The 26689-nt window shown below is 38.2% G+C and overlaps 6 protein-coding genes and 1 long non-coding RNA gene across 10 annotated transcripts in view; 4 read left to right on the top strand and 3 right to left on the bottom strand.

Moving 5' to 3' along the window:
• The first annotated feature begins 93 nt into the window (after positions 1–93).
• On the top strand, positions 94–4727 carry l(2)gd1 (lethal (2) giant discs 1). 3 transcript variants are annotated; one of them, XM_068295840.1, is made up of 6 exons: positions 94–280; positions 383–1984; positions 2047–2481; positions 2545–2696; positions 3572–3716; positions 3773–4727. In XM_068295840.1, exons 1-6 carry the CDS (start codon positions 224–226, stop codon positions 3896–3898), a joined length of 2517 nt encoding a protein of 838 aa, XP_068151941.1. In that variant the 5' UTR covers positions 94–223; the 3' UTR covers positions 3899–4727. The 3 variants fall into 3 exon arrangements, with proteins under 3 accessions (XP_068151941.1, XP_068151943.1, XP_068151942.1); XM_068295841.1 differs by having other exon boundaries at positions 95–280; positions 3626–3716; XM_068295842.1 differs by lacking the exons at positions 3572–3716; positions 3773–4727 and adding an exon at positions 2857–3060.
• Positions 4203–6990, bottom strand: Idua (alpha-L-iduronidase). Its single transcript, XM_068295843.1, has 5 exons — positions 6285–6990; positions 5811–6228; positions 5561–5752; positions 4739–5508; positions 4203–4632 (listed from the first exon to the last, which is right to left on the bottom strand). The coding sequence occupies exons 1-5, from the start codon at positions 6760–6762 to the stop codon at positions 4553–4555; spliced, it is 1938 nt and encodes a 645-aa protein (XP_068151944.1). The 5' UTR covers positions 6763–6990; the 3' UTR covers positions 4203–4552.
• A 1018-nt stretch (positions 6991–8008) lies between these two features.
• LOC137581344 (uncharacterized) lies at positions 8009–9447 on the bottom strand. Its single transcript, XR_011033119.1, has 3 exons — positions 9402–9447; positions 8297–9345; positions 8009–8232 (listed from the first exon to the last, which is right to left on the bottom strand). It is a non-coding gene; the product is annotated as an uncharacterized lncRNA (long non-coding RNA).
• A 530-nt stretch (positions 9448–9977) lies between these two features.
• Gr32a (Gustatory receptor 32a) lies at positions 9978–11530 on the top strand. The gene is given in 5 exon segments (XM_068295008.1): positions 9978–10800; positions 10803–11095; positions 11153–11215; positions 11275–11364; positions 11429–11530. Coding segments are annotated over 5 exon segments (1371 nt in total).
• Positions 11531–11542: 12 nt separating this feature from the next.
• On the bottom strand, positions 11543–16110 carry LOC137580404 (endoplasmic reticulum transmembrane helix translocase). Its single transcript, XM_068294426.1, has 7 exons — positions 13929–16110; positions 12957–13863; positions 12694–12890; positions 12489–12631; positions 12295–12427; positions 12083–12226; positions 11543–12007 (listed from the first exon to the last, which is right to left on the bottom strand). Exons 1-7 carry the CDS (start codon positions 15939–15941, stop codon positions 11888–11890), a joined length of 3657 nt encoding a protein of 1218 aa, XP_068150527.1. The 5' UTR covers positions 15942–16110; the 3' UTR covers positions 11543–11887.
• Positions 16111–16208: 98 nt separating this feature from the next.
• Positions 16209–22118, top strand: Tmem214 (Transmembrane protein 214). 2 transcript variants are annotated; one of them, XM_068295143.1, is made up of 8 exons: positions 16209–16419; positions 16487–16827; positions 16895–17509; positions 17569–17782; positions 17840–17955; positions 20607–21023; positions 21162–21280; positions 21580–22118. In XM_068295143.1, exons 1-8 carry the CDS (start codon positions 16290–16292, stop codon positions 21692–21694), a joined length of 2067 nt encoding a protein of 688 aa, XP_068151244.1. In that variant the 5' UTR covers positions 16209–16289; the 3' UTR covers positions 21695–22118. The 2 variants fall into 2 exon arrangements, with proteins under 2 accessions (XP_068151244.1, XP_068151245.1); XM_068295144.1 differs by lacking the exons at positions 16209–16419; positions 16487–16827; positions 16895–17509; positions 17569–17782; positions 17840–17955 and adding exons at positions 18310–18369; positions 20129–20269.
• Positions 22119–24559: 2441 nt separating this feature from the next.
• dpr2 (defective proboscis extension response 2) overlaps positions 24560–26689 on the top strand; it is a 62498-nt gene continuing 60368 nt past the window's right edge. Inside the window, exon 1 of the mRNA XM_068295228.1 lies at positions 24560–24833. The gene's annotated coding sequence lies outside the window, so the exon portion shown is untranslated. The remainder of the gene's footprint in view (positions 24834–26689) is intronic.

Here is a 26689-nt window from a genome sequence, read left to right as displayed (position 1 = left end):
TATTTTTGTTTAAGTTTTATGGACCATGCCTCACCAATCACTTATATGTTAGTACCGTTAAGGACTCTAGCCTTTTTTTTTTGAGCTAGATATAATGCCATCACTGGTTAGACAGTGCGACAGTTTTCCGTTTTATATTGTTTATATTGTCAGCTGAAACGCAATTTGAATAAAGAAATTCTAGTTATAATTTTCGATTTGCAAAGCCACAATTAAGTAAACAATGTTTTCGAGAAAAAAGCCAGAGCCAGCCAAGCGAAGACAACATGATTTGTCCCAGGTGAATAAAGAAACCGAAAACTGACTTTGGTTTTAATCTATTTTTTGATTATGAGTCATCTACTTGGTTTAATAATGTTGCTTGATTCCATCCTACTTACAGTTTGGCTTAACGGAAATACCCGACGACTTTGATCCCAGTGTGGGCTATGGCCAAAATGATGATGACGGTGGCGATAGTGATCTTGAGGCAGAGCTGGCTGCAATTACACGGGGAGCAGGAGGAGGAGCTCCCAGGACAAAACCAAAGCCTAAACTATTGCCTACCTCAGATTTAGATAAAATGATTGCAGACAGTTTGCGTGATGACGTCAGCGATGAAGATGACGATGACGGCCTGGAAAACGACACAGATTTATTGGGTGAGCTCAGTGGCATTACAGGAGTAGAAATAGAGGAAGAGGAGCAAGCGGCCCCCGCCTCCGCCGCTGCTGCAGAGGAACCTGTGCAGACATATTTACCTACCTCTACAGTGGATACCATGAGTGTAATAAAGCAGCGCTTAGAAATGTACAAACAGGCAGAGGCCAATGCCAAAGCAGCAGGAGATTCAGGCAAGGCGCGTCGATTTGGTAGAGGTCTGAAAACCTTGCAGGATTTGCTCAAGCAGGCTTCAGCTGGCAAGTCAATCAATGTGGATGACATTCCTCCAGAAGTGAGTGTGAAACCAATTGGAGGAGTAACACCTGCGCCGCCCGTTGAAGAGACAGCACAACCAGAAGAGCCCAAACAGCCTACACGAGTTGCTCCAGCGCCCCCAACACCGGCAACTCCCCCAGAAACTGCCACAAGTCCCGCGACTCCGCCCAATCCTCTAGTAACTCAAATGCTAACCCGACAAAGTGAATATAAAGCTGCGGCCCTGCAATCTAAGCGTGCTGGTGACACAGCAACTGCTTTGCAGTTTCTAAAAGTGGTCAAACAGTTTGATGTAGTAATAAAAATGTGTCAGGATGGTCAGGAAGTTGATCTAAGTGATATGCCACCGCCTCCCAATGAGTTTCTTGAATTCCTAAACAAGTTGAAAGAGGGAGCAGAAGTAGCAAATACAGAAAACAGTACAGAGCCCACTCCAGCACCAGCTGCGATGCCAGCTCCTGCTCCTGCTGCTGCTACTGTTCCACCAGCTGCTGCCACAACTGTATTAGAAGCCTTACAGCAGCGTCTGGAAAAGTATCAATCTGTCGAGGCATCTGCCAAGGCCGAGAACAATACCAGCAAAGCAAGGCGATTTGGACGCATCGTCAAGCAATATGAAGATGCAATCAAGCTCCATAAAGCTGGCAAACCAGTGGCCTTTGATGAGTTGCCAGTGCCGCCAGGTTTTGGACCGCTGCCCTCTGAAGCAGAAGGAGGAGCTGTAGCTGCATCTCCTTCGCCGGCTAACTCGCCACCGGCAACGGCAAGCACTTCGGCAGATGCGTCGCCCGCACCTACGCCATCTGTGCCACGGAAAGCACCTACATCGCCGCCATCTCAACCCCAGGAGTTGACCACACGCACTTCGGGAAATCATCAGAAGAGTAATCTGGCCGAACAACAAATGAAACTTTTATTGGAACGCCAAAAGGAATTCAAAGTAGCTGCCATAGCGGCCAAAAAAGCGGGCGAAATCGATCAGGCTAAGGAATATCTGAAAATTTTCAAAGGATTCGACTCGCTACTCAATGCGGCAAGTAGTGGACTACCAGTTGATCTCAGCACAGTGAGTAAATGTGGGACAAAAAATTAGTTGCTCAATACAATGATGAATTTCCTTTATTTTAGTTACCTGTTCCCCCATCCCAGCGTGATAATCTAGAAGCCTCATTTGCCATAGTGTCGGCTGAGGAATGCGATCCCAATATGGATGATATATGCGAGATTGGTGTACGCATGGAGGAGCAACTGGCCAAGCAATTGATGATGTGCAAAAATACACGAGACCATCACAAGGCCATGGGCGATGTAGCTGGAATGAACCGATTTGAAAATCTTGCCTTGACAGTACAAAAAGATTTGGATCTGGTTCGCTATTCCAAACGAAAGAATCAACCATTGCCCAAATTTCACTATGAGAAAAGGAACTTCAATATAGTCCATTGTAATACAGATTTAACTGACAACGAATTGGAAATTGTTGTGGTCAGAGGCATTAATTACAGTGTCCAGAATCCAAAGGATGTGGATACTTATGTGCGCGTGGAGTTTCCACTATTGAATGTTAGTTTCTACACTTACCACGACGATTTCCTTGATTTAAGAGTATTTTTTTTTCTTTATTAGGATGAATCTTTCAAAACAAAGACCAATGTGATCAAGGACACTGACAGTCCCGACTATGATGAACGCTTCAAGGTTGATATACAACGTAGCAATCGCCAATTTCAGCGCATCTTCAAAAGGCATGGTGTTAAATTTGAAATCTATTCTAGGGGGTAAGTTTGCAAATTCCAAGTTAAAAATTTCTATGTAACATTTCGATCTTTTATTTTGTGTTGCATTTACTAATTTTTGTTGCTTTTCATGCATAAATATTTAACGATTAACCCAAGAAGTGGGCAACGGTGTCGTCTTAATTCCCATACTACATTCTAGTGCAAATTTTAGTTTGGTGATCAGTTCAAGGCAATTCAATCGGCTGTTTGGATAAAATGGTTCATATGCTGATGCATCAAGTCAAAGATCATTATTGTTGAATTCGAACTAACAAGTTTTTCATGAGAATGTTGAACTAAACACGTACTGTCAACTTTATAATAAAAGCAATTAAAACGGTTTACTAAAAGAGGAAAATAAAAAGGAGCTTTTAATATTGAAACACAACAGTTATGCATTAGAAATAGATTTAAAATAGTTTGGAAATAGCTACACTATGATTCCAAAGAAATTTTTTAACTTTACTTATTACATATATAGTTCATATTCTATTTAAAGACAGTTTTATTATTTGAGTTTCGTATAATTTTGTAACATTGAAAATTGTAATTTAAGAGTCAATCCAAAAAAAATTTGTTTTGTTGCTTTCCTTATGTCTATCTTTCGTGTAAAAGCCTTTGTAGTTTTTCAGTTGACGCAATTTTGTTTGTGATTTTATATTTAGCATGTTTATTGATCAGCTCTCAGCACGTTTAACGCTCGCATTAACTTCTCCATTCATTGGTTTTCATGTGAAATTGATTTTAATAAATTGCAAACATTTTATTTCTCAAACATTTTTACGCCCTCAACAAACAAACGAAAAAAATGCCCATATTTAAACGCTCTCAAATCTCGCTCTCAAATTGCCAAATGCTCGAAATGTCATTAACAGCTGCAGTATTGATTGTTGTGGACTAAGTCGTAAATTGCCCATATGTTGTTTCAGAGGATTCCTCAGGTCGGACACATTGATTGGAACGGTGAATGTGAAGCTGCAACCGCTGGAGACCAAGTGCGATATACATGATACCTACGATGTGAGTGTTACTCTAGTATTAACGTTAAATATGACTAAAAATTATGAATATTTTAGCTAATGGATGGTCGAAAGCAAGTTGGTGGCAAACTGGAGGTCAAAGTTCGTGTTCGGAATCCCATTTTGACCAAGCAAATTGAGCACATTAATGAGAAGTGGCTAGTGCTAGATGCTGAGGGCTAATCTTGAATCCATATGGAAGAACTCTTTGTGGCCTTTGCTTTAAGCAAAAATTTACAAGTGAATGATTTTTCCTTTTCGTATAGCTCTATTGCCAAATTGAAGTGCAGAAAGCAGGAAACGATTTAATGAGTATGATTAACTTACTAAGTTGTTGGACCATTTTACTATATTCCTTCTCATCTTCTTGTGCACTTGCTTTTAGTAGGGCCATAAGAAATTGATAAATCATTATTTAATATTTGATGTTATCACAATGCAACGCTTTCGTCTCGGACTAATTGTATAAAAATGAATTCTATTTAGCTTTTGTTTATATATTTTAATGTATTACGAACACAACACAGATTATAATTATGTACTATATATATATACTAATATTTATGTGTATAAATGAGATAATTGTGGCATATTTGTTAAGGCTAAAGGCGCTTGTCCCAATAAGATTTGTGCCCTTTATTATTTTTGTTCTTGTTTTGTATGTAAAGTCAGTTCCATTCCAAGAGATATAGCTCGAAGAGAGGAGAGGAGTGTAGGGTGGGATAGTAGTGGAAATAGAATCAAATTGCGCCTGGCCTAAGCCTGATTATGTTTCATCTAAATATGTTTAATATGTTGCATGTTGTACGTATAAATTGTTTTTGATTTTGTTGTAGATTATAACTCTAGATATTCAACGATTTGGGAATAGGGACTGGTCACATTAAAGACATCAACGCCGCGTACTTTATAGAAGCCTACAAATTGGGAGAAAAATAAAGATTGTAATTATATTTTAATAGTGCTAATAAGATTGCCCAACAAATATATTACTTCACTATGTAATCTGAAATGTGAACATACCATTTACGCTGCCATTGGTCCCGGGGGCATACTGAAAAGATGGATATGGCAAATGCCAACCCTCAGATATTAATAACCAATCGATTCCTGTGACCGCGCCCATGCTATTCCTCTCCTTAAACCATACCTCGTAGCTCTTTAGGCATTGTGTGGACTTTGGATGCTCATTCCAACTAATGAAGACCTCACCTTTGGTTACCTCACCAATGGCCAATTGTTGTGGCCTCTTCAATTTGGGCCACGAGGCCGAGCACACACGCAACAGCATGGCCCATGGCAGTGGTATACTGGCAGAGTTTACCACCAGTTCACTATTGTATTGCCAAATGGGTCCAGTCTTAAATAATCTCGGAGTCTGTACACGACGCATGGCTTCTCGCAAACTGGCATTGGGATACGCTGGACTGCCGGATTGTTGCCACACGTAGTATGGATCTGTGGACTGAGGCACTAACAGCTCTGTAATAAATGCTGACTCATTGGCTATGGACATGTTCAGGGTGTATTTGTGATGATAGACAGTAAACTGAGGTCCAGCTTCCTCGGGACTAAGAAAAATGGTGGCCACATATTGACCCTGGCCACCAACGCCACCAGAAATACTGCGCAAAACTTGTACACTATGCTTGGTATCCATATTCACCAATTCCATGTCACTGGCTCGAGTGCCCAATTTGGCCAACATGCCGAGGGCCGCATAAACGGGCTTTTGTATGAACTGGGAATGAGGTGGATGCGTTTCATTCATGCGAAAGTGGGCCAAAAGTGTCCTGGAAAGAGTTTGGTGAGTTAATAAGTCAAAGTTTTGTTTCCATAGATTACCTTTGAGTAAATTCATGGGGATAATAACTAAGAAAGGCATTGTCATGGCTAATGGACTCCAATTGAGCTAACGGACCATTAGCCAATTTGGCATGCCAATGTTGCATCACTGTTGATATGAGAGTGATGCCATAACGAACATCTGCTTGGAAATCATGCGGCAGCCTCCAATCTGCTATAGGATCCGCCTCACTGAAATGTGAAAAAGAATGAACACTCCACGCTTTTGATTCTCTGATTTTAATCTTACTCATTGGCCACGGGGAGTTCCTCTAACTTGGGGTAATCCTCATAGATCTGTGACAACAATGCCAGGGATCCATTCAATATGTCCTCAGCGGTTCCAGTAAGACCTTTGCGATGATATGTGAGTATATCGATGGGACACTGAACTAAATCCTGATTACACATCTCCAACAATTGCCAGCAGCGCGGATGACGATTATGAGCCTTGAAGAGGCCAGCAGGACCACGTAGAGCTCTATACATAGGTTGTTGATGAACCTTACGGCGGCTGCCATAGCCAGCCTTGCTCAAACCACGACGCACGGCCTGCACATACTCCAAATAATGACGGGTGGTGAAGTTGATTTTGTTGTAGCCAAGCAAATCAGGTTCATTCCAAGTCTCGTAGCGCCAATTTGTCAGTCGGGCAGAGCCATGTCGAGCTTTTTGAAATTGCATTAGAGGATTACAGTTGACTCAATTCATGACTCAAACTTACCTATCTGTTGCTTCAGGGTTGACTTCACAAAATGCTCCCATAGAAATGAATTCCTTTCCGGATTGGCCGTAAACACATCACCAGGATTGGCCATAAATTCCAATACCGGCGACATATTCAGTTCATCGTGTAGGAAGTCCACAAAATTATCAAATTTCTCGAAATTATAGCGAGGTAGCCCATTGGGATCGTATTCCAGAAACTGCACCAGCTCCAATAGCCAATGGATACGCATGTGAGTGACTGCACCAACAGGCAAGGCGGCAATTTGACGTAAATTCATCTGTACGGCAGGCGATTCCAGGGAGGCAGAGATGCCTTTGTGGCTAATCTCACCAGCTGGACAAAAGCCGACGCCTGTCCAAAAGTGCGGCAATGTGTGATAAACAACATCCCCGCTGGTATAATGGGCGTTAACCTGGCTTAGATTAACCACACTCAACAGCCACAATTGTGTCACCATTAACAGAAGCAACATATTTTCAATTAGTAACACAAATTTCACGGCTTCTTTACGGGTTTTATTTTGTTTTTATTTCCGTATTTAGTTACCGACTACAACGACCACTTTCTGAGGTGTGCTCTGCCGTGTGTTGTTCCGATTCAATGATGCTGATAAGAGCCGCCCCAAACGCGGTATGTGTCTGTATCTGTTGCCCGTTGGGCTAAACGACGCTGACCCAGCGGCCTTGTCCTGACGTCACAGACGACAACCACGACGACAACAACAACAAAAACAACATCAATAGTCTCTCCGACGGTGACTATAAAAGCAACAGCGTGCCAGTTTACCAGTCGTCGTTTCCCTCCCCCAAACTAAACAGAAGAAAAAAAAACATGCTCCAAGGAATGGACAACAAAACGAAGGGAGTCACCAGATTTTATCAAACCGCCTTTTGTCACACTCTCATATGGGAAATGAAATCGGTCTAGAAATCGAAAACTGACCAAAACATATACAAATATAAAACTTCCCACGAAAAGAAGAAGTCAGACGTATTAAATAATCCATAAATTAGATTATACAAAACTTTTCCTTTTAAGAAATTCTAAAAATATTTCATGTAATCTTATATTTACAATTAAATCTTAAAACGGAAAATTGAATAAAAAATGTTGATCCTTAGTTAAGTTAATTTTTAGTACTTACTATTAACTAGAACTAATCCGATCTAAGCCAAATACGGATCATTTTGTCTGGCAGTAACCATTTCATTCAAAGGCGTAATCCTTTTTTGAAGCTTACTCCAATATCAAGAACTTTCAAACAGTGAAATTTGAATCGTTTTCGACTTCATCCCAAATTTTTGAACTATTTGAAAGCTAAAACTTGAATTTCTCTTATCTAGTCTTAGGTTCTTAAGAATTGAAATTTCTAACTGACAATCAGATTAAGGATCAAGTAAGATTAAATGCTTGAATTTCCTTTCAAAAGGGTATTAAACTTTTTGCTGCGGCGCATCGAATTGCAATCCCTCATTAAGGGTGGAAAATTGTGTGAGACTCAGCAGGTATATGTGCTCTATTATACATATATATGTACATATATGTATATATTTATAAATATATATGTATGTAGATGTGTGCATGCTATATGAGGGTATACATAGACTTTGCCTCTCTGCCAATTTTCCTTTTTTTTTTGGGGTGGGTGGAGTAAAAGGTGTTGTAGGTGTGACAAGGATAATATATCATGACTTAAATGTAATAATATAGCAATTACATGGTGTTTCTGATGGTCTTTCCCACAACTAATGACTATTTATTTTATTTACGCCTCAAGCTTATGGAGTTAATTAAAATCTGAGAATAAATTTTTGGATCTTTATCGTAATTTGGAAATTTCTTGCGGCAAAAACTCGACTTTAGTATATTTATTTCTTATGTATTCGATTTCCACAGCGTCGAAGGACAGTTTCAAATTTGCATGCTGGAAATAATGACGGATCTGATAAAAAAAAAATATCCTCATGTAACTATTAATAATGTTTGAGTATTTATGGCTTTCTTACCAATTCCTTATTGGGTTCGAGATGATGGAAATATAAAGATAAAGGCCGATCTCGATTGCATAAGCTCGCGATCCCAAGTGAAGAACCATTTATCCGTATTCTGTCCCGATATATAAAGGACTGCAAGTCGTGGACAGGTGGCTATCATGTCCCACAGTTCTTGCGCTGTATCCCAGATGGGTGTTTGTACTACATGTAGCTGCTCAATGAAAGGTAAATCGTAGATAATTCTAGTTTTGTCCAAATCATGCCAGTTGTACTCATTTATAAGCGTAAGTTTCTTTATAGCAGTTTTCAGCCAAATTAATTGAAAGACAGAATTTGCAGCAATTGAGTTATGAAACGTTATACCCACAATATCCCGACCAAGGACTGCTATTGTGCTTCCCAAAGCATAATATGCAATATTCTCTCCAAAGCCCAATTTCGTTAATTTGGGCAAACGGACCAGAGTCCTTAAGGACTCTTTTGGTAAATTTCCAAATTCAAGTTCATCCAATTCAGCTAGTTTAATCAGTTCTTCTACTTGTTCACTGTTTATTTTGCCTACACGAATTTGTTTTATTTTTAATTGGTCACAAATGCTTTGAAATTCTTCTTTTGGAATATATTCACATTGAGCAATATCCAATTGAATCAAATGTTTCCAATTCGCAATTCCATGGCCGCTGATATTACCTCTAAGCTGCAAGCAGCTGACTAAAGGAAAAAGTTGTTGCAATTTATATATATATTCCGAATCATTTTCTCTATCTTCTTCGGATAAGGCACATGCCAACGATTGCACTTGACTTAGATTGTACTTTGTTATCCATTGTTCCAATATTCTTATTGGTATATCTATCAATTCTAGCACGTTAACGGTGTCTTCAATGCATTCCACGAATTCATCTAAAATTTCCTCACATGTCTCGAATGTCGCATAGTTCAAACTATGAGCCGAAACTCTTTGCCAAGTGAGACAAATTATGGAACTTAATCGGCTTTGTATCTCAGTTGTTTGCCAAAGGCTCAATTGATCCGCAAGGTCCAAATATTCAACTATCTCACTAGTCAAAATGAAACTTAAAAATTGAAGGTGCTTTCGTTTAGTTAGTTTACTCACACCAAACAATCATCGTTTAGATCAGTTATAGTTATTAACTTTGACATTATTCGAGGTAAGAACAAAGCAATGCTTCAATTAATTTCAACTGTTTATAGGTAAAAGCCAAATTCGAATCACCTTACCTTATGTACATAGATAAGGTAATTGCACTCAAACCAGGGCTACGGCAGTACTACATATGTATATATGTATACATAAAGTAGATAGATAAAGGTCATCTTTTGTATTTTAAGCTTCAGTGTCGAAAAGGATTCGAAACTATAAGCTAGTAATAGGTTTTGGCTTTGAACTAGTAACTTTCTTGAGTACGCAGTTTGTACGGGTTTTTTACATCATGCCATGATGATATTTTATCAATGGATTTTGCAATTTTTCTTAGTTATAGGAGTATATTGTGTAGGAAATGAAAATCAATTTTCATTTCATTGAACTTGTGGAAAAATTAATTTCTTAATGGACATCGACCATGAATGACAATCGTTTCAAATATGCATCAGGATCTGATAACGAGCCTTGTTTTGGCTGCCAGTGCTGGCAGTCTAGTTAGTTAGCCTAGTCAGTGTCTGGTTGGCAATGTCCCCAAACACTTGGGTAATTGAAATGCCCGCAACTGTTCCGCATAAGTCCCGGCCGCGTCGTGTCTCGCCGTATCACAATCCTCCGGTGGTGAATGATGCTTTTGGGCGTAATGCGCGTCGTGGTCAGGATCCTCTCAGACGATCCGAGCCACCGAAGCGTCAGGAGAATGTTGTGTTTGCTGATATACAAATGATACTTTCGGTATTAAAGGCAACCGGTCTGCTGCCCATTTACGAACAGATATCCATGTATGAAGTGGGACCACCAACCAAATCCAATGAGTTTTATTCGTTCTTCATTCGCGGAGTGGTTCATGCTTTGACTGTCTTCAATATCTATAGTTTATTCACTCCGAATTCGGCTCAGTTGTTCTATTCGTATCGAGAAACTGACAATGTTAATCAATGGATAGAGTTGCTTCTCTGCATATTGACCTATACTCTGACCGTATTTGCCTGTTCGAGAAATGCAAAGAATATTCTAAGGATTATGAACGAGATTCTGCAGCTGGATGAGGAAATTCGTCGTCAGTATGGTGCAAGTTTATCGCAAGATTGCGGTTTCTCTGTAAAATTTCTTGTTGGCATTGCCGTCAGTCAGGCCTATATTATAGTACTCAAAATTTATGCTGTAAATGGAGTAATTACACCCACTTCATACATCCTATTGGCATTTTATGCGATACAAAACGGTCTGACTGCCACCTATATAGTCTTCGCTTCGGCCCTGCTGCGTTTCGTTTGCATTCGCTTTCAGTTTATCAATAAATTGCTCAATGGTTATACGTACATCCAACAGGAGAAGAAGAAAAAAAGAAGGGTCATCATCAGTACATGGAACAATTCTCCGAAGATTCATTATTCATATATCGCATGCACAATAGACTGCTGAGAATTTACAAGGATATCAACGAGTGCTGTAGTCTGATATTAGTGTGCTTTTTGGGCTACTCCTTCTACACAGTGACCACAAATTGCTATAATCTCTTCGTACAGATCACGGCCAAGGGCATGATATCATCGAATATATTACAATGGTGTTTTGCCTGGTTGTGTTTGCACACCTCGTTATTGGCGCTTCTGTCGCGCAGTTGTGGCTCAACCACAAGGGAGGTGAGAGTGCACATTAAATCTAAGTTGGATCTCTTAAGTTAATTGTTTTCATTCTAGGCAAACATTACATCACAAATACTGGCTAGAATATATGGCAAAACCAAGGAGAATCAAAATATTGTAAGAGATTTAAGTTTTAGCTGAGTTAATAAAAATTATACATGTTTATTCTGTGCCAGATTGATAAATTCTTAACAAAGAGCATTAAGCAGGAAGTACAATTTACGGCCTATGGCTTCTTTGCCATTGATAACTCGACATTGTTCAAGGTAATCCAGTATAACATTTGCATAAACACATTGTGAAATAAGTTATTTACGATATCTGCTATAGATCTTTTCGGCAGTGACCACATACTTGGTTATACTAATACAATTCAAGCAATTGGAGGACTCCAAACTAGATGATATGATAGAACATGGGCAATCAACATGAATACGTATAATATATAATAAATATATATACATACATATATATATAAAGTTTTATTATCTCTCAATTCATTTTCTCTCTGTATTTATTTAGCATTACAAATTATTAAAATTTTTCTAGATCCATAGAGAATTTATAAAAGAACAAAAGGTTTTTACCAAGATAAAGAACACAAAACGCACAAACTTTCCTTATTAAAAATAAACAAAATCATACAAAAGAATCGTTTCTCATTTCTACCCAACAAAAAGGAAGAAATAAAATGTTTTCTTTCGAGTGGTAAACAAAAATACAATTGCATATAGACTTCAGTGGAACGTAAGGTATAGTTGGTTGATCTAAATAAATTACTAAACGATGCTAACAATTAAGCACTTTAGATTTACGACGAGTCTCTCCGAATAGGAATGAGCAAATGCGATCCAGGGCAAATGCCCCCAATATATCCAATATCAACACAGTGAGCAAAGTTTTACGAAACTAGAAAAGAACAAGATATGAAAAGTTAACATTAGTGACATATTTGTACATCCTAAAGCGTTTAATAATACAAACATCTGTGGGAAAATCGATGATCTCAAAGAATTCAGTAAGTTCCGGAGCCAGGCCAGTGGTTAAGAGTAAGACCAAAGCGATTGAAGCTCCGATGGCGTACATAAGCATGCGGTTGGAACGCAAACTCTCCATGAAAGGATGACCCTAGAAGAAATAGATTTAAATTGCATAAACAAAGAAGTCGTGATTAGATATATCAAATGTTTTCTTACCTTATAGTTAACTGCAATGGTGGCTACTTGCAGTGATATGCAAATAATATAGACCGTACTGCTAACAATATTTGGATCATACTTGGTCTTTTCTTCGGCATCCATGTCAATATATAATTTCACTTTTCCCACTCTACAAAAGTATAAAGAATAGAGTGAGGGGCTCTTAGGTTTTGGAACAAAGGTAAACTCACCTGGGTGGAGCCAGTTTGCTGGCTTCACTGGTCAAGTAATACAATGTACCAAAGTGAATGGCGAATTGCGTTAGTATAGTAGAGATGGTATAAAAATTGAATATATTTGGCAGTGGTGCAACTTTAGACAATGTTTTCAATGGCTGAAAAAAGTATGAAAAATTAAAAAATCCATTTCGTTTTGTGATTGCGATTGAAGTCAAACCTTTGATCTGGTGATGAATAGGAAACAGGCAGCTATAAAGATGCCCTGCATGGTAGCTTGAGTATCGCTGAATTTCACACCATCAATATAGAGTACTGATTGACAATAGGCTTGAATTAGGGCATTCAGTGCCAGGATTTTAAACATTTGCAATGTGGTGACTAGAGTACAGCGCCCCTGCTTGATGATATGATTCACTGAAAGAGAATCGATCAATAATAATATAAAAAGGGATAGATCAGAGCTTCAATTCAGAGTCTTACCGCACATAATCGACGAAGATTTGCTGGTAAATGGAGCTGCAATAGAAGCATCGCCCAATTTAACCATTGTCTGCTCTTCCATATCACGCAAAGTGCTCTGCAGACGCGCCTGTGTCTGATTGATATGCTCCTGACGACGTCTGAGGGCTCGTTCACGCGGCGACAATTGCTGATTGGCTTGGGCCTGGGCAGCCGCTGCCGCTGCATTGGCAGCTGCATTAATCTGTTGCAACTCCTCGTCAGTTCGCTTGCGTTTAACCGGAGCACTTGTCAGCAATGATACCCCCACATTAGCATGCTTAAGGGCTCCCACATCATTGGTACCATCGCCGCACATGAGAGTGCAGTAGCCCAATTGCTTCAGAGTGGTTATTACATACTCCTTCTGCTTGGGAGCAAAACGGGCACAAACTGTGATATGGGGTAGAATCTTAAGCATATATTGAGGGTGATTCAGTTTCAATTGCAGTAGACCATCGCCAGTGATGCACAAATCATGAGTAGCTAGCAGTAAAGATATGCTTTTATCACGTCCCGAGGTATCCAATGGATGCTTCTGATCGCCGTCGATAGACACCCAGGACCACGGCTGCTCCTCGGTGGAGGGTGGAGTCAAAATAAGCAACTTTTTACGTGTGAAGCGCAACTCTTTGGCCACGTGACATGCCGTAAGTGGATTGTCGCCAGTGATCATAACCACCTTGTGGGAGGATTGTATAAGTTCTTTGATCACCGATTTTGAATCCGGTTTCATGGGACATGAAATGATTACGAAACCGGCAAAGGTCAAGCCGCATTCGACTTCGTCACGCTTCAGTTCACGTATTCTTTGGGATCCCAAAGAACCGAACTCCTTGATTCCCAAGGCCAAAACACGAGCACCACGACGAGCATATTCCAAATAAACCTAAAGAAAATTTAAAATAAAGATTTAAGTTAAAGTTAAAAACTTTCATTCATGTTTTCTTTCACCTTCTCGTAATCTTCTGGGACAGTTGTCAACATCTTTTGTATAACTTCCGGAGCACCTTTCACGGCTCCAATATAGTTGATATCATTGGAATACGGAATCAAATGGCTAGCCAAAACCGACATACGTTTTAGAGCCGATGAGAAATGATAACGTTGAACAATTTTCAACGGTTTCATTTGAGTCCGCTTCGGAATAACACTGTCCGTTTTGGTCAGATGCCAATCAACAGCAGCCAATGTGGCCTTCTCTAGGGGATCACCCACAAGACCATCGTCGAGTAGGGCCAAAGAATGACAACAGGCCAACACCTGAATAGACTGCGGTGGAGCATCGTCAATGGGTTGACATGTACTGTTTGGCGTTAAGCCGGCAATGCCCTCGACCATGAGATTATCCGTGGTCAGAGTGCCAGTCTTATCGAAGCAACAGATTTGCACTTTGCCAGCAAAGGGAATTCGAAAAGGTTCCGTACAAAACACAAATAATTTGGTCAATTGTATTAGCGAAGTGTTCACAGCCAAAGTCAACTCAATGGGTAGATCCGGTGGAATGATGGCAGTCAATATTAATGCACATTCCAAGAATAATTTATAGCGATTACGTTCCGGATCCTCGCTGCCCTTGACCCAAACATATGAAGCTGCGGCCACAGCAAAGACCATCAGGAAAGCGATAAAGGCAAATGTTTCCACATTATTCTCCGTGGCCCGATTGGCGCCAAACAAAATTGTCCTCAGAAGTTTACCCTGCGAAGTGTTGAAACCAGTACGTACTACGTAACCAATACAACCACCGTCGGGAGCCCGCATGGATTCCTTTGTGGGGGCCGTATGCTGAACAACTTTGGTGCCACCAAAGAGTACAAAGAGTTTACCCTCGCCCTCCACGTCCAGCCTGGTGTTTAAGTCGTCCAGGGATTCCAAAGATTCTTTCATTTGTGGCACCGACTCTCCTGTCAGCATAGATTCATCTACGATGCAGGAACCCCTTAGGATCACCACATCGCAAGGTACTAGATTATCATTTTGGGAACGGGTAATGGATACTATATCACCAGGCACAAGCTCATTGGATTCAATGTGTCGCCATTTATTCTGTCTCAGAACGTATATCAAGTACGGTTTATTGCCCATTTTACGGATCTCCGACATATTCCTCAACTGTTGCTTCACAATGGTGCACTCAAAGGCTATCAGCATAAAGAGGGTGAACAGGGAGTAATACCAATAGTCATCCATACACCATAAGCCCACGCTAAACACTTGGAATACGAAAAACGGAGCCGTCGCGCGTTCCACAAAAAGTTCATGGAACTCGGGCACAACCATCTGCATTTCGTTATTGCCATAAGTGACACGGGCATGCTTAAGTGCATCTTCCGTTTCTAGCCCACGTGAATTAACATATTGACTTAGCTCCTCATTAACTGGGAATTCGATAGCCTGAAATGTTTGATGTTCCTCGTGCCACACATATTTGGTCTTTTGAAAGAGCATGTAAAATTGCTTCAGATTCTTCTCATACTGCATGGGCACAATCTTTGAATTGCCATTATTTGCTGTGGGCACCACCTTGGCCAGCACATCTAAGCCCGGTTTTAAGCACCGTCGGCAGGTGAGAAAGGCCAACACGTGAACATTCCAATAGCAAAAGAGCAACGTCAATATATGTAGAAAGGCAATGGCCACAACGGCTATAAAGCCCACGTCATTCCATGTGAAGTCCTCGGCCACCGTTTGATTTTCTTGCTTCTCGCCAATAAGGGCTGCAGTTGTTGCCCCAGCTGCCGCTCCTGCTCCATACACATAGATCCATAGATAAAAGGCTATGCCATATAGCGGCACAAATGGCAATATAACACCGCTCAAAGGTGTGGGTATACGCTTATAAAGCGTTACATATTCCACCAAGTCATCCAGTTTGGTCTCCTCTTTGATTTTAGCCGTATGATTATTTGTATTATTGTTGTCACCGCCGGCAACGCTTTTTCCTGGTACTTTGCCCCCACTCATTTGGGGCAATGGTCTTTCGCGTTACTGGGTTCTCGTATTTTGGTTATGCTGATATCTTTGTATATCAAAAAATTTAGTATTTTTGGACCATAGCGGCAAATAAATAAAAGAAATATGTGAAAAAAGCAAGCAACGTTGTCAAATGTTTACCGTCAGGGTTGTCAACATATTTCAAATATCTGAAACACCGATAACTATAAATGGATGGAAATTTTATCGTCAGAACTGACAAAATAAAATATATTTTCAACACTCTTTGCTTGTTGCATTTTCTGACAGCCGGCAACTTGCATTTCTTGCATTAAATTAACTTATTATTTGATTTAATTACAATTTATTTAACTTAAAATGCCCTCTGCTTCGAATCAATGGGAGGTAGTGCAAAAATCTCGGAAGCAGAAGAATCTGGAGAAAAAAGTAAGTGCCCATACGGAACAGAAACGTATTGCAGCGCAAGTACCCAAATTGGAAGAGTTGTGTGAGTAATTAGATTTGAAGAAGTCATGTATTATGCATATTAAGTTGACCAATTTATTTCAATGCAGTGCCATCGCAGCAGTATCGCGATTTGTTTGGCAACAACAATAACTATAACAATATTAAATCTCAGTCACCCGCAAAGTCAAGCTCTGGGGTCAGTCACTCATCCTTGGGAAAGAAAAATGCCACGAAATCATCTGCAACTGTTGGAGGGGGAAACGGAAATGGCAATAACAATAGCAATGGTGGTTCGGAGTCAGGCAAAAAGCAAACTCAAAAACAACAATCGGCGAAACCCAAGACATTAGAACAGGCTCTGTTGCATATAACTCCTGATGATTTTCTAGCTCAGTTGGAACAGGTTAAACTAAGTTGTCCCGGATCGGAAATTCGCTGGTTAAGCCATGTAAGCTAAAAAACCTAATAGGATAAGGAAATGTAAGAAAGTATTATATTATTATTCATTTTTTCAGATAACTTTGTATCTAAATGGAGCCCTGGCCTATGACTGTGACCCGACGTTTTCGGGGCGCTCATTTAAGTATCCCACAAATCTAGCTAGTGTCCCTTTAAAGCAAACTATATTGGAATTCATTCAAAGTATGAGCGAAACAAACTTGGAGTATTTCTTCTACAGTCTTTTGGATACCATGGCCACTGATTTAAATAATAACCAAACTGTCGTTGGTTATAAATTCATGCTTCAATTGATTGGACAATCATATCCTAGTATCTGTTCCGTGAATATGGCTAAGACGGCTCTATTACGTAATTCCTATCAAAATAGAAGTAACATTTGTTTAAGTATTCTCTGGGCCATTGGCCAAGGTGGATATACCTCCCTCAACGAAGGTGTTAAAATTTGGCAGAATCTAATGTTGCCAAATTTAAAAATGAGGAATTACACAAAATATGTGGTCGATTATATGGAAAAGATATTGGACGCCTCAACGAGGCGAAAAACGGAGAATACTCTTTATTTAAATCAACAAGAATTTTTCCATACTTATAATGCCCTCAATGCAAATTATCCTAGCATATCCAATGAACTGATGAAAAGTTTAAAACGGAGCGCTGGACAGTTGTTGGTAAGTTTAGCAAGTCGACTTTTTATCATATCATGTTTGATTGCTTGTTTTACTTGCAGCAAAGATATATAGCAAGCGGTGTGAAGCATGCAAATATATTTTTAACTCTTTTACGTGAAATTATCCCATCAAACAATTCTCACAAATATTCCAATGAGATCGAAGGCTGTATTAGTTGTCTATTGAGTTCGGGTGGAGATGATTGCCTTAAAATTTGGCGCATGAATTGTAAGAAACAGCTATTTCCCACCTTATTGTTGTTAAAAGCCATAGGTAAGCCAACAAATCAAACATTAACCATGATAAAATAAAAGAACAACTAAATTTTAGATGAAAGTTGGTCCAAATCGACAAATCCATTAGCCAAACTTCCAGCTTTTCAGACATTTTTGCAAGATCTACTTAATGAAAATGTCCAATTGGCTCAAATGCAACAAGTTTTATTGGTGAGTAGTTTTACTTTCAACTTTCATTAAACCACAAATTATCAGGACTGGCAACGGCTGGCGGCGCTCAAAGGATTTGTTAGTGGCCAGACTCGTTCGGATCGTAGTTCCAAAAATTATACTTTAGGTGCATAGGCATAGGTTATGATTAATTTTGGTATTATGCAGGGCACGGAGGACGGCTCATGCGTTGCCTAATGAAAAAGAGATGAGCGTTAGCTACTAATTAGTTTAAAAACTGCAAATTTACTTAAATGTCGATAGGCGGGTTAAAATGTCGATTTGTTATCGAATGCTATCGATTCCGATATTGCGTATTAATTCGGGTACTTTTCAACACAGTGAGTTATATACTAGGATTTTCATGCTACACGCAATCTGGCCACTCTTAGTGAAAAGAGAAAAAGAAAAGAGGTGCAAAAGAAGATATGAAATTCTTTAAAGTTTATAAATAATTGCAATTAAAGTGGCTTAAAAGTAAAATTAAATTACTACTCGAATGAGCTATAGGAAATTGTGCTTGTGTTAGTGGAGTTGTTGTAGATTAATATGCATATTCGCTGGTCATATATAGAGACGCCGCTGCCAACGCGTCGGATTTGCCGCCGGCTTTACATATACAACAAAAAAAAAAAAAGAAAAATTTTCTCTTTTGCATGAGTTGATGAGTTTTTTGTTTCTTATTGCTCTATGCATAAAAACTGAATCAGCGCACACCTTAAATTTGTTTAGCACTTTTCAATCGCTCTGTGTGTATCGGTGTGTGTTTAAATATCTATGCGTGTGTGTGTGTGTCGGCTTATTGCACTTTTTATCGTCTCCTGTCCTATGGCGTTGCCATGCAAGGTCCAAGTCCAGTTTGCCGCTCAATTTCTTAAACTTTTTCCTTCTGCTCTTAGGTCATTTTTGTGTTGTACTCTGTTTGGTTTTATCAGTTTATTTATAATACATGCCTTATCATCTCCCATAAGAAATTGTAGAAAGGTTTTCATGGCTTTTGGGATGATGTGTTCCATCCTCGATTGGCTGACTGGCTTACAAGCACACACACACTCAGTTACTCTTCCCCTCCCTTCCCTTGCTCATTCACTCGCTCTCACTCTCTCTGACACTGCCCCTTGCCCCGATTAGATTGTGCGCAGCGTCAACGGACGGTGGTGTCATTTTTTTTCTTTTCTCCTTTCTGATTGTCAATCTCTGAAGAGATGCTGCCCACGTCATAAACAAGAAGATGAAAAGAAAATGCAGACGCCAAAGAGAAGAAAGGAGAATATAGGAAAAGCAACAAACACTTGGCCCTATTTTTGGCCTCTTCAACACGTGGCATCTGACCAAAATGTGTCCATTCTTTTGGCCCTGAATTTCTTTTGTATTCTCTGCGTATCTGGGTGCGTGTGTGTGTGTTTTCTTTCTTGCCTATGATTTGTGTGCCTTTTTGCCGGTTTAAGAAAATTAATAAAAGCTTAAATAGTGACATAGTTCATTCAACTTTTGAAGCTTTCGCTCCAACAAATTAACAGTTAGTTTTGTACTACAGTGGTTGAATGACAAGCATATTACAAAATTAATAACTAGCATTGGTAATAATATATGTATGTATGAAGAAATGCCATTTGTTTACGACACTAACAGAAAAGCTTTTTATTCAATTAGATCAAGCATAGTTTTCGGCTTGCGAAGAAAAAAAGGTTTCATCTAATCCATTATTTGATTAACCACTGTACTTGCATTTTTGGAATTGTTGTTTTAAGTTAATTAATTTGGCAACAAAAAAGTACTTCTTTCTCTTTTTTGTTTCTTTTTTGATTGGCTTTCTCTCTTGATAGGCTTGTCTCTCTCTTTCTCTCAGCTGACGCGTCAACTTTTTAATTTGCGTTTGCCCTCTGCCCCCGCCTTGCCTGCTGCTCCCACGACGTGACAGTTGTAGCTGTCATTTAGTGACCACCTCCACCCACCCACCCTTTTGCCTCTACACACCTTTTTAAGCACTGTACAACTTTTGGTTTTTAATTATTAAAATTATTAGCCAAGCTATTTGTGCGATTCAAGACAAGCTTAAAAGCTCAGTTCGCTGATTTAGTCATTCTTTTATGCCAACAAAAAATTGCAATTAATTACGTTTTAATCAACAAAAAATTAATCTCCATTCACAACTATTATTTTAAAAATACAGCTACCAACTGAAATACTCTTTAACAAAGAATTTAAGTGAAGTTAAATTATAAAAAGAAAGTAAAAAACAAAAAAAATGGCTCAGGTTAAACCGAAAAACAACAAACAGGGCGGCGGCAAACAAACGCCCAATACCAAGAAGGTAAAACTAACCAATAAACAATAAAAGTTAAAGATAAACAAAAATACTTTTACCATATTGACTTTGCGTATCATGTTTTATAACTACATTTGTACGATTTGTATCAGATATAAACACATTGACTTCATATATAAAATGCTTTGTGGTCGTCTATATCTTATTTATGATTTTTATACCGACAATAAATCAATAGATTATTAAATGCGGACTTATCATAACTTGTTTTTTCACTAACCAAGTTTGAAAGACTAGTACTTCCAACAGAGTTCGATATATGTATTAATCTTTTCCAGTTATCGTACATTATCTAATTCTATGTTTTTCCTCCTTTTTCTAGAGCGTTCAGGAAAAGAGCAGCGCACAACAGAAAAAGAACAAACAGAATACAGCGGCACAGAAGAAGAAATGCGGCTGCTGTAAATGGGTATTCGGAAGCATTTTTCTTTTAGCTCTTATAGCCGGTTCCCTGTGCTATGATACTCAGGTCAATGGCAAGGGCGTCTTTGAGAAATCGGCGACGGGTAAAATTCTTAAGAATGCTGGTGTCTTACCGCATGTCGAGAAGGGTTGGTATGTCACAATGAGCGCCCTGGCCAAGGGCTACAAATGGGGCGAAGAGCATGTACCACCCTATGCCAAGCCAGCGATCAAGGTCACCTGTGATGTGTGGAAACTAGCAAGGAACGCAGCCTGCACTTCCTATGAATCGGGCAAAACTTATTTCAATGCCAAATGGCCAGAGGTGGCTAAATTTGTGAGTATATAAAAACATATAATGAGATCATAACTAAATTGAATGAAACCGGTTTAGCAATGATCCATGAGCATCTTCTCCAGCCAATAATTGTATTTTGTATATCATGTATATAAATTGTTTATTTGTTTCTTCAAGGTGGATCAATATGTGCCCAACTTGTCAAACAAACTGGAGGCCTTTGCAGCGGGCGCCAGAGATTTGGCCATTAATGGTTATGAGAAATCTGCCTCTTTAATCAAGGAGAAGGTTTTGGTGTAAGTTAATCTTTTTAACTAGTGTGTGATAAGAGTGTGAGTGAGTTTTAGTTATAGAATTAAAATGCATCAGCTTGCAAATTTATCATAACTTTCATTGGAATTGCTTGATCCATTGTCATCGAACCATTTAAAAAAGAAATATATTTATAAATCGATTTGGAATTTTGCATGATGAAATGCACAAATTTTGTCACTTTTCTGTAACAAATTGTAATGTTAATTATTTTCCTTAGTGATGAGGTGGAATAATTATTCACTTGAATACTAAATTATTCTTTTGCTCTTTTGTTTTCCAGTGGTCGTTTCTCACCGGAGAACCTCAACCAGGCATTCAATCAGACACGCAACATTGCCTTGGACTATTATAACCAGCTTCACAAAAAGATCGATGCGTATGCCAAGCTTAAATGATTCTAAGCGTCTGGAACGTAGAGCATTCATTACAACAACAGCAGCAACAACAGAAAAAACATTTACAACAACAAAAAAAAAAAAAAAAAAAAAAAACCAACAAAAAAAAGAAAAGAAAATCAATCCATTTAAATGCAGTTTTTCAGCAGTTAGTTAATAAAAAAAATAAGTGAGGAAAGTTATACAGAAGAAATGAACGTCTGCAAAGCAAACCTCCACTTTTTAAAAAATCATTCACACAATTCTCATTCTCATATTCTTATGTGGTTCGAAAGAGGAAGAGCATAAAGCACTCCTCAACCAATAATAAAAAACAATTTTCTTTCAATGTGGTTGAACAATTTAGTAAATTTAAATTCTATATCGAAAATCCTAGTTGTAAACGATAACAGAAGAAAATAAGAAGACGGAAGAAAAACGAAAAGAGATGATATAAAAACAGAAATGCTAACTTGTAAACAATTTTCAAATATTTTTCCATCCATAGATTTTGGAAAACATAATTTTGAACAATTTGTTTATAATTTTTCGTACATTTTGATGCTTTTTGACTATTCATGGTCAAACATTTACACATTTCCAATTTGCATTTGTAAAAAGGCAAACAAAACAATTAATAGTCTCAATAATAATATCAATAAATATATAATTATGTTTTTTTTTTACTACATTTATATTTAGTAATTTTCTATTTCATTCAAATTGTACAATAGTTCATAATTGATTCTCTTTGTGTGCGCATTTTCCCAAAAGACTTTTCCACAACTTACGATTAGAAAGCGCGTTTTAGTCACTTCTTTGCAGTTGCAAAGTAATTCAATACGATTTTAAAACACAGTTGTAAATTTAAACGAATACGCGATTTTTTGCATAAATAAAAATAACGTTAAAAAAAAGTAAACAAAGTTTTTTAAATATATTTTTTACTTTATGAAACTAAATAGGTATATTTTGTGTTGTTGCATTTCTATTGGAAGTTTACCCAATTTTTCCTTTACTTTCATCTTAAGAATACAATTTTGCTGCATGAAATCCTTTATGTATTTCTCGAGTTCCTAACCATTGTGGCAGGCAACTCGCAACTGAATCAAATGACAAGCAATAATTTGGGAGTTTCGGCTTCGGTATCGGCCTCATCGCGTCGCAAGGGCAAAGGCTCCGGCATGCCTGACATGAAGGAACTGGCCGAGGCAAAGGCCTCTCACGAGTTTCTGTCCTTTATCACTTGATCACTACAAGCCAATCTATACGGCTTCGAAGGAAAAGCTGGGCCAGTGTAACTTTGGCTACATGGAGGAGTTGAAGCCAGTGCCCCTTGAGGCCCTTGGCGAGGGCATGCAATAATAAGAATATTAAAACTTCTCCGATTTTGAGTATATATTTTAGATTGAAAAACACCATCAAAGATGTCCAAATATGGCTGAAAACTGGCACTTAAAAAAGGTGGAGAATAATCAAAAAATGTTATCTCTGTTTTTTTTTCAAGAAAGAATATTTTTGATATACTAAGAAACAGCTAAATTTAAAAAATAAAATGAAGTTAGACAATTGGAAAACAATTTTTTTCTAGTAACCTTTACAACAAATAATGTACTACTTTACTACAAATAATGTAGTTGAATAGATTTTTTTTGTCTTTCTGTTGTAAGGAAAAGCAAATTTATAGCCAATTGACGGAATCGCTGAGTAAGAGACAGAAATACTTAATACAGATACTTAGTCCTTTTAATGAAACAACAAGCTTTAAAAACAAATACATTTGGTTTATTTGCAAATCAGTTATTTTTTAAAATTTTGGTTCAAAGAACGCGGCAAACAATTTTACTAAGGGTGCGAGTAATAGTGCTAAGGGTGCGAGTAATAGTCCTAAGGGTGCGAGTAAAATAAAGGGATTTTTAGAGATATGCAGTAAGTGCAGACACGAACCTTAAATACGTGTTTAGACCAAGTTAGCAAGGACACAATTTGATAAGGTTCAAGCAGAACTAAAAATTTATTCAACAACCATTTTTAGATTGGGGTTTTTGTCCTTTCTCGAGGATAGTAAACCTAATAACAATGTTCATATTTCCAAAGAACTAAAAATCCTTTCACTTTGCCTAAAGAATTGGCTTCCCCTAATTAAGAATAAGAAAACCGTAAAATTTCATCAATTTTCAATCATAGAAATTACTTAAATTATAACGTAATTTTTACTGCACTTATAGACTTTAAAGGTTTTATTAAGTTGGTATTCAATGTAATTAAAAGTAGTTTTGCATTTTAACAATAAGTAAACTCCTTTGGAAATATTGTTTGTATATGATAAGAAGACTCTTTCTCTGATCTTGGAAGGACTTAACTTTTTAGTCGATCGAAAACTTTCTTCTTTTTTTCAACTTATTTAAACCTATAGATCGACCAAGTTCATCAAAATGACCTAAGACAGTAAGTCCAAAGTACTAAGAACTGAAATGAATGACTAGTCTGACTAGTCTGATTATTGTGGGAATATTGCCCATTAGTAGCAGATATTTGATACAAAAATTAAAAATTGAAGTTTATTTCGCAATGAATCGTTTTAAAAACGATTTTTTAATAAATTACTTCTATTTATGTCAAATAATAGCAGCAGGGGAGTAGGTTTAGTTCAACGATTGAAACAAATCATACAATTGAAATGTGATATCCTTAAAATTTCCCAAAATATTCAACCCATCTTGTTAATTCGCCGTGAATTTCTTGTTTTTCGGAGTCCTTCCCCTGGCAGGATGCTTGTGCAGTTCGGCTTTTGTTGGTTCGTGTTGAACGTTCGTGGTTCGTGGATATGCTGCCAAATTTAGCCGCAGCCAGTCTCAAACGAATTTCAATTCGGGACGCACGTGTTTTATTTTGTGGTTCTCCATTTATCGGGCTATAAACGTCTCTGTCTCGGCATTCGCGGTCAAAACAAATGCATTTTTGATTACGGAAGAGAAAGGAAAGCGTAACGAAACGAGGATAAATAAAAGGAAAAGTGCAAATTGATACGATTTTCTGTGTGTGAATGTGAGAGAAAATGGCTGAAAATAAGTTGTGTCAGTGTCCGAAAGTGTGGAAATCCTAACTAGGCAATCTGAAACTGAAATCTCCGAAAAACAGCTAAAGTAATATATCTCAAGTGAGTCCCACATACATAAGGAGCGAGCATCCTGTCGCTAGGCCTCATTTCGTTTGCATAAATCAACAGTAAAATATTTATTTTCGCATCGGAAATGAACTGAGACAGGCGACGTGATTTAATGCTAATCGAAAATGCATTTGTTACCACAAGCAGCACCAAGTTGCATGCAACTAGAAAACGAAAGAAAAACAATTTTCCCTTTCGGCAACTTTGTCTCAAAAATGCGTGTCAGTCGCACGAACAATGCGAGTTCCTGCAACTTGCAAGAAAATAAAGAATTCTCCTCTGTTTTTCTCCCCCCAAACACAAAAAAAGTTTCCTCTAGTGAAAGTTGAGTTTTTTCCGCCCCAAAGTTACTTCTAACTTATCTGCTTTTGATTTCATTTTGCGAAGGAAGAGATCAGTGGAGAGAGGAAAAGTGCTCTGATATGCTGATGGGCAAATCCTCCTGATGAGCACGTGTACATACAACTGGACAAACTGAAGTAATTATATCTTGTCTGGCTGATGGCTGAGTGATTTGTTTTTTGGATTGATGGTTCTTGGCTTGGTTGGTGGCTATTCTATGTGTGACAGATTAACGCCAGAAGTCGAAAGAAGAGATGAATGACAGAATAATGTCGATGTTCAATATGAGACATGTGCTGAAGTATTAGATCTGCAACTTTGATGTTTGCCGTGAAATTCAAAATGAACGAAAATCAAGTTGGATTTTGAGACTTCAGACTTTGGATACTTTAGGAAATTATATGTTGTGTTAATATTACCCTTTTACATTCCGTCTTGGGAGAGTTGAGATCAGAATGGACTTTAGAACTTCAGACTTCTATAAATATTTCTCCTTTGAAATGATTTGGATTCTAAATTTAACTTAGTATTATTGAATTTAAAGAAAAAGAAATACTCCTTTTAAGATGCATATGAACCTCTTTTCTCAGAAGTGTGTTAGATTTTTACTCTCAGAGATTGTTGTGTTATTTTCCGCAGGAAAATTCCACAAAATAACGGTTGTTTCCTTTATTAGTTGTGGGGCTGGGAAATAACAAACCTTACATTTAACGAAAACTCTTGAAAAATTTCTTTTTCTTAAGTTTACTCGAATTTCCAATCGACTTTTTGAACTTTTACCTTTGTTGTGCTCTCCTTATCTCTCTTATTCTCAGTTTCTCTCTTTCACGCTCATATAATTAAGCGGCAGAAATGAAAATAAAATCAAGCAGCGAAAGAAAATTCTGTTTTTCCACAGAACTCATCAGATGAAATTTCAACATTTTCATCATTTTCAGGCATATCTCATTTCTCATTGATTTTTTCCCCTCGAATGAAAAAACAAAGAGAAAAAGAAAATGCAAATCGTTAATTAATACGAGAATGTCAAACGGGGCTGACCTCAAATGGAGGGAATGAAGGAAATTGGTTGCCATGGCCAACAGATGAGTGAAAAGAGATGCTCCTTTTTGCAGTCATCAACTTGAAAAGGCTAAAAATAAGCGTAAGCGTGATATAAAAACGGAAATTGCCTTCCCACTCCCCTCTGATTTCATCGGCAAGTGCCTTTTGCGCCTTAAGGCGGTTCAATTTCTTAAAACAATTTCCACAAACACAGTAAAAAAACCCCGAAATTGCTTAACAGCCGTTGGCAAATTTTCACGCTCGCTTTAAAGGCCCATCACCAGGCCAGGCCAGCAACAAGGACAATGGTTCAATGGCTGGTGATTCCTGCGAAGCGGAATGGCTGGCAGGAAGGCAGTTTGGCAATTAATTAGATGCCGCTAAAAACAATAACAAAAGATGAGCTTGTCGCTCTCATTAATCTTATGACCTCATAAAGACCACACACACCACACCACACC

The sequence above is a fragment of the Drosophila tropicalis genome, unplaced genomic scaffold (genome assembly GCF_018151085.1).
Source record: "Drosophila tropicalis isolate 14030-0801.00 unplaced genomic scaffold, ASM1815108v1 contig_845, whole genome shotgun sequence".
NCBI classification, from domain to species: domain Eukaryota; kingdom Metazoa; phylum Arthropoda; class Insecta; order Diptera; family Drosophilidae; genus Drosophila; species Drosophila tropicalis.
The sequence above is the reverse complement of the archived record's forward strand: the minus strand, read 5'-3'. Positions and strand labels throughout refer to the sequence as shown.

Bases quoted from the DNA above. Each gene is read 5' to 3' on its own strand.
- Idua (XM_068295843.1), bottom strand. From the start codon at position 6,762: ATGTTGCTTCTGTTAATGGTGACACAATTGTGGCTGTTGAGTGTGGTT. The intron at 6,229-6,284 runs GTAAGTTTGAGT...AATTTCAAAAAG, and splicing joins AACCCTGAAGCAACAGATAG to CTCGACATGGCTCTGCCCGA. The intron at 5,753-5,810 runs GTAAGATTAAAA...TTCACATTTCAG, and splicing joins GAACTCCCCGTGGCCAATGA to TGAGGCGGATCCTATAGCAG.
- LOC137580404 (XM_068294426.1), bottom strand. From the start codon at position 15,941: ATGAGTGGGGGCAAAGTACCAGGAAAAAGCGTTGCCGGCGGTGACAAC. The intron at 13,864-13,928 runs GTGAAAGAAAAC...AATTTTCTTTAG, and splicing joins TCCCAGAAGATTACGAGAAG to GTTTATTTGGAATATGCTCG. The intron at 12,428-12,488 runs GTGAGTTTACCT...ATACTTTTGTAG, and splicing joins AGCAAACTGGCTCCACCCAG to AGTGGGAAAAGTGAAATTAT.
- Tmem214 (XM_068295143.1), top strand. From the start codon at position 16,290: ATGCCCTCTGCTTCGAATCAATGGGAGGTAGTGCAAAAATCTCGGAAG. The intron at 16,420-16,486 runs GTGAGTAATTAG...ATTTCAATGCAG, and splicing joins ACCCAAATTGGAAGAGTTGT to TGCCATCGCAGCAGTATCGC. The intron at 17,510-17,568 runs GTAAGTTTAGCA...TTTTACTTGCAG, and splicing joins GGAGCGCTGGACAGTTGTTG to CAAAGATATATAGCAAGCGG.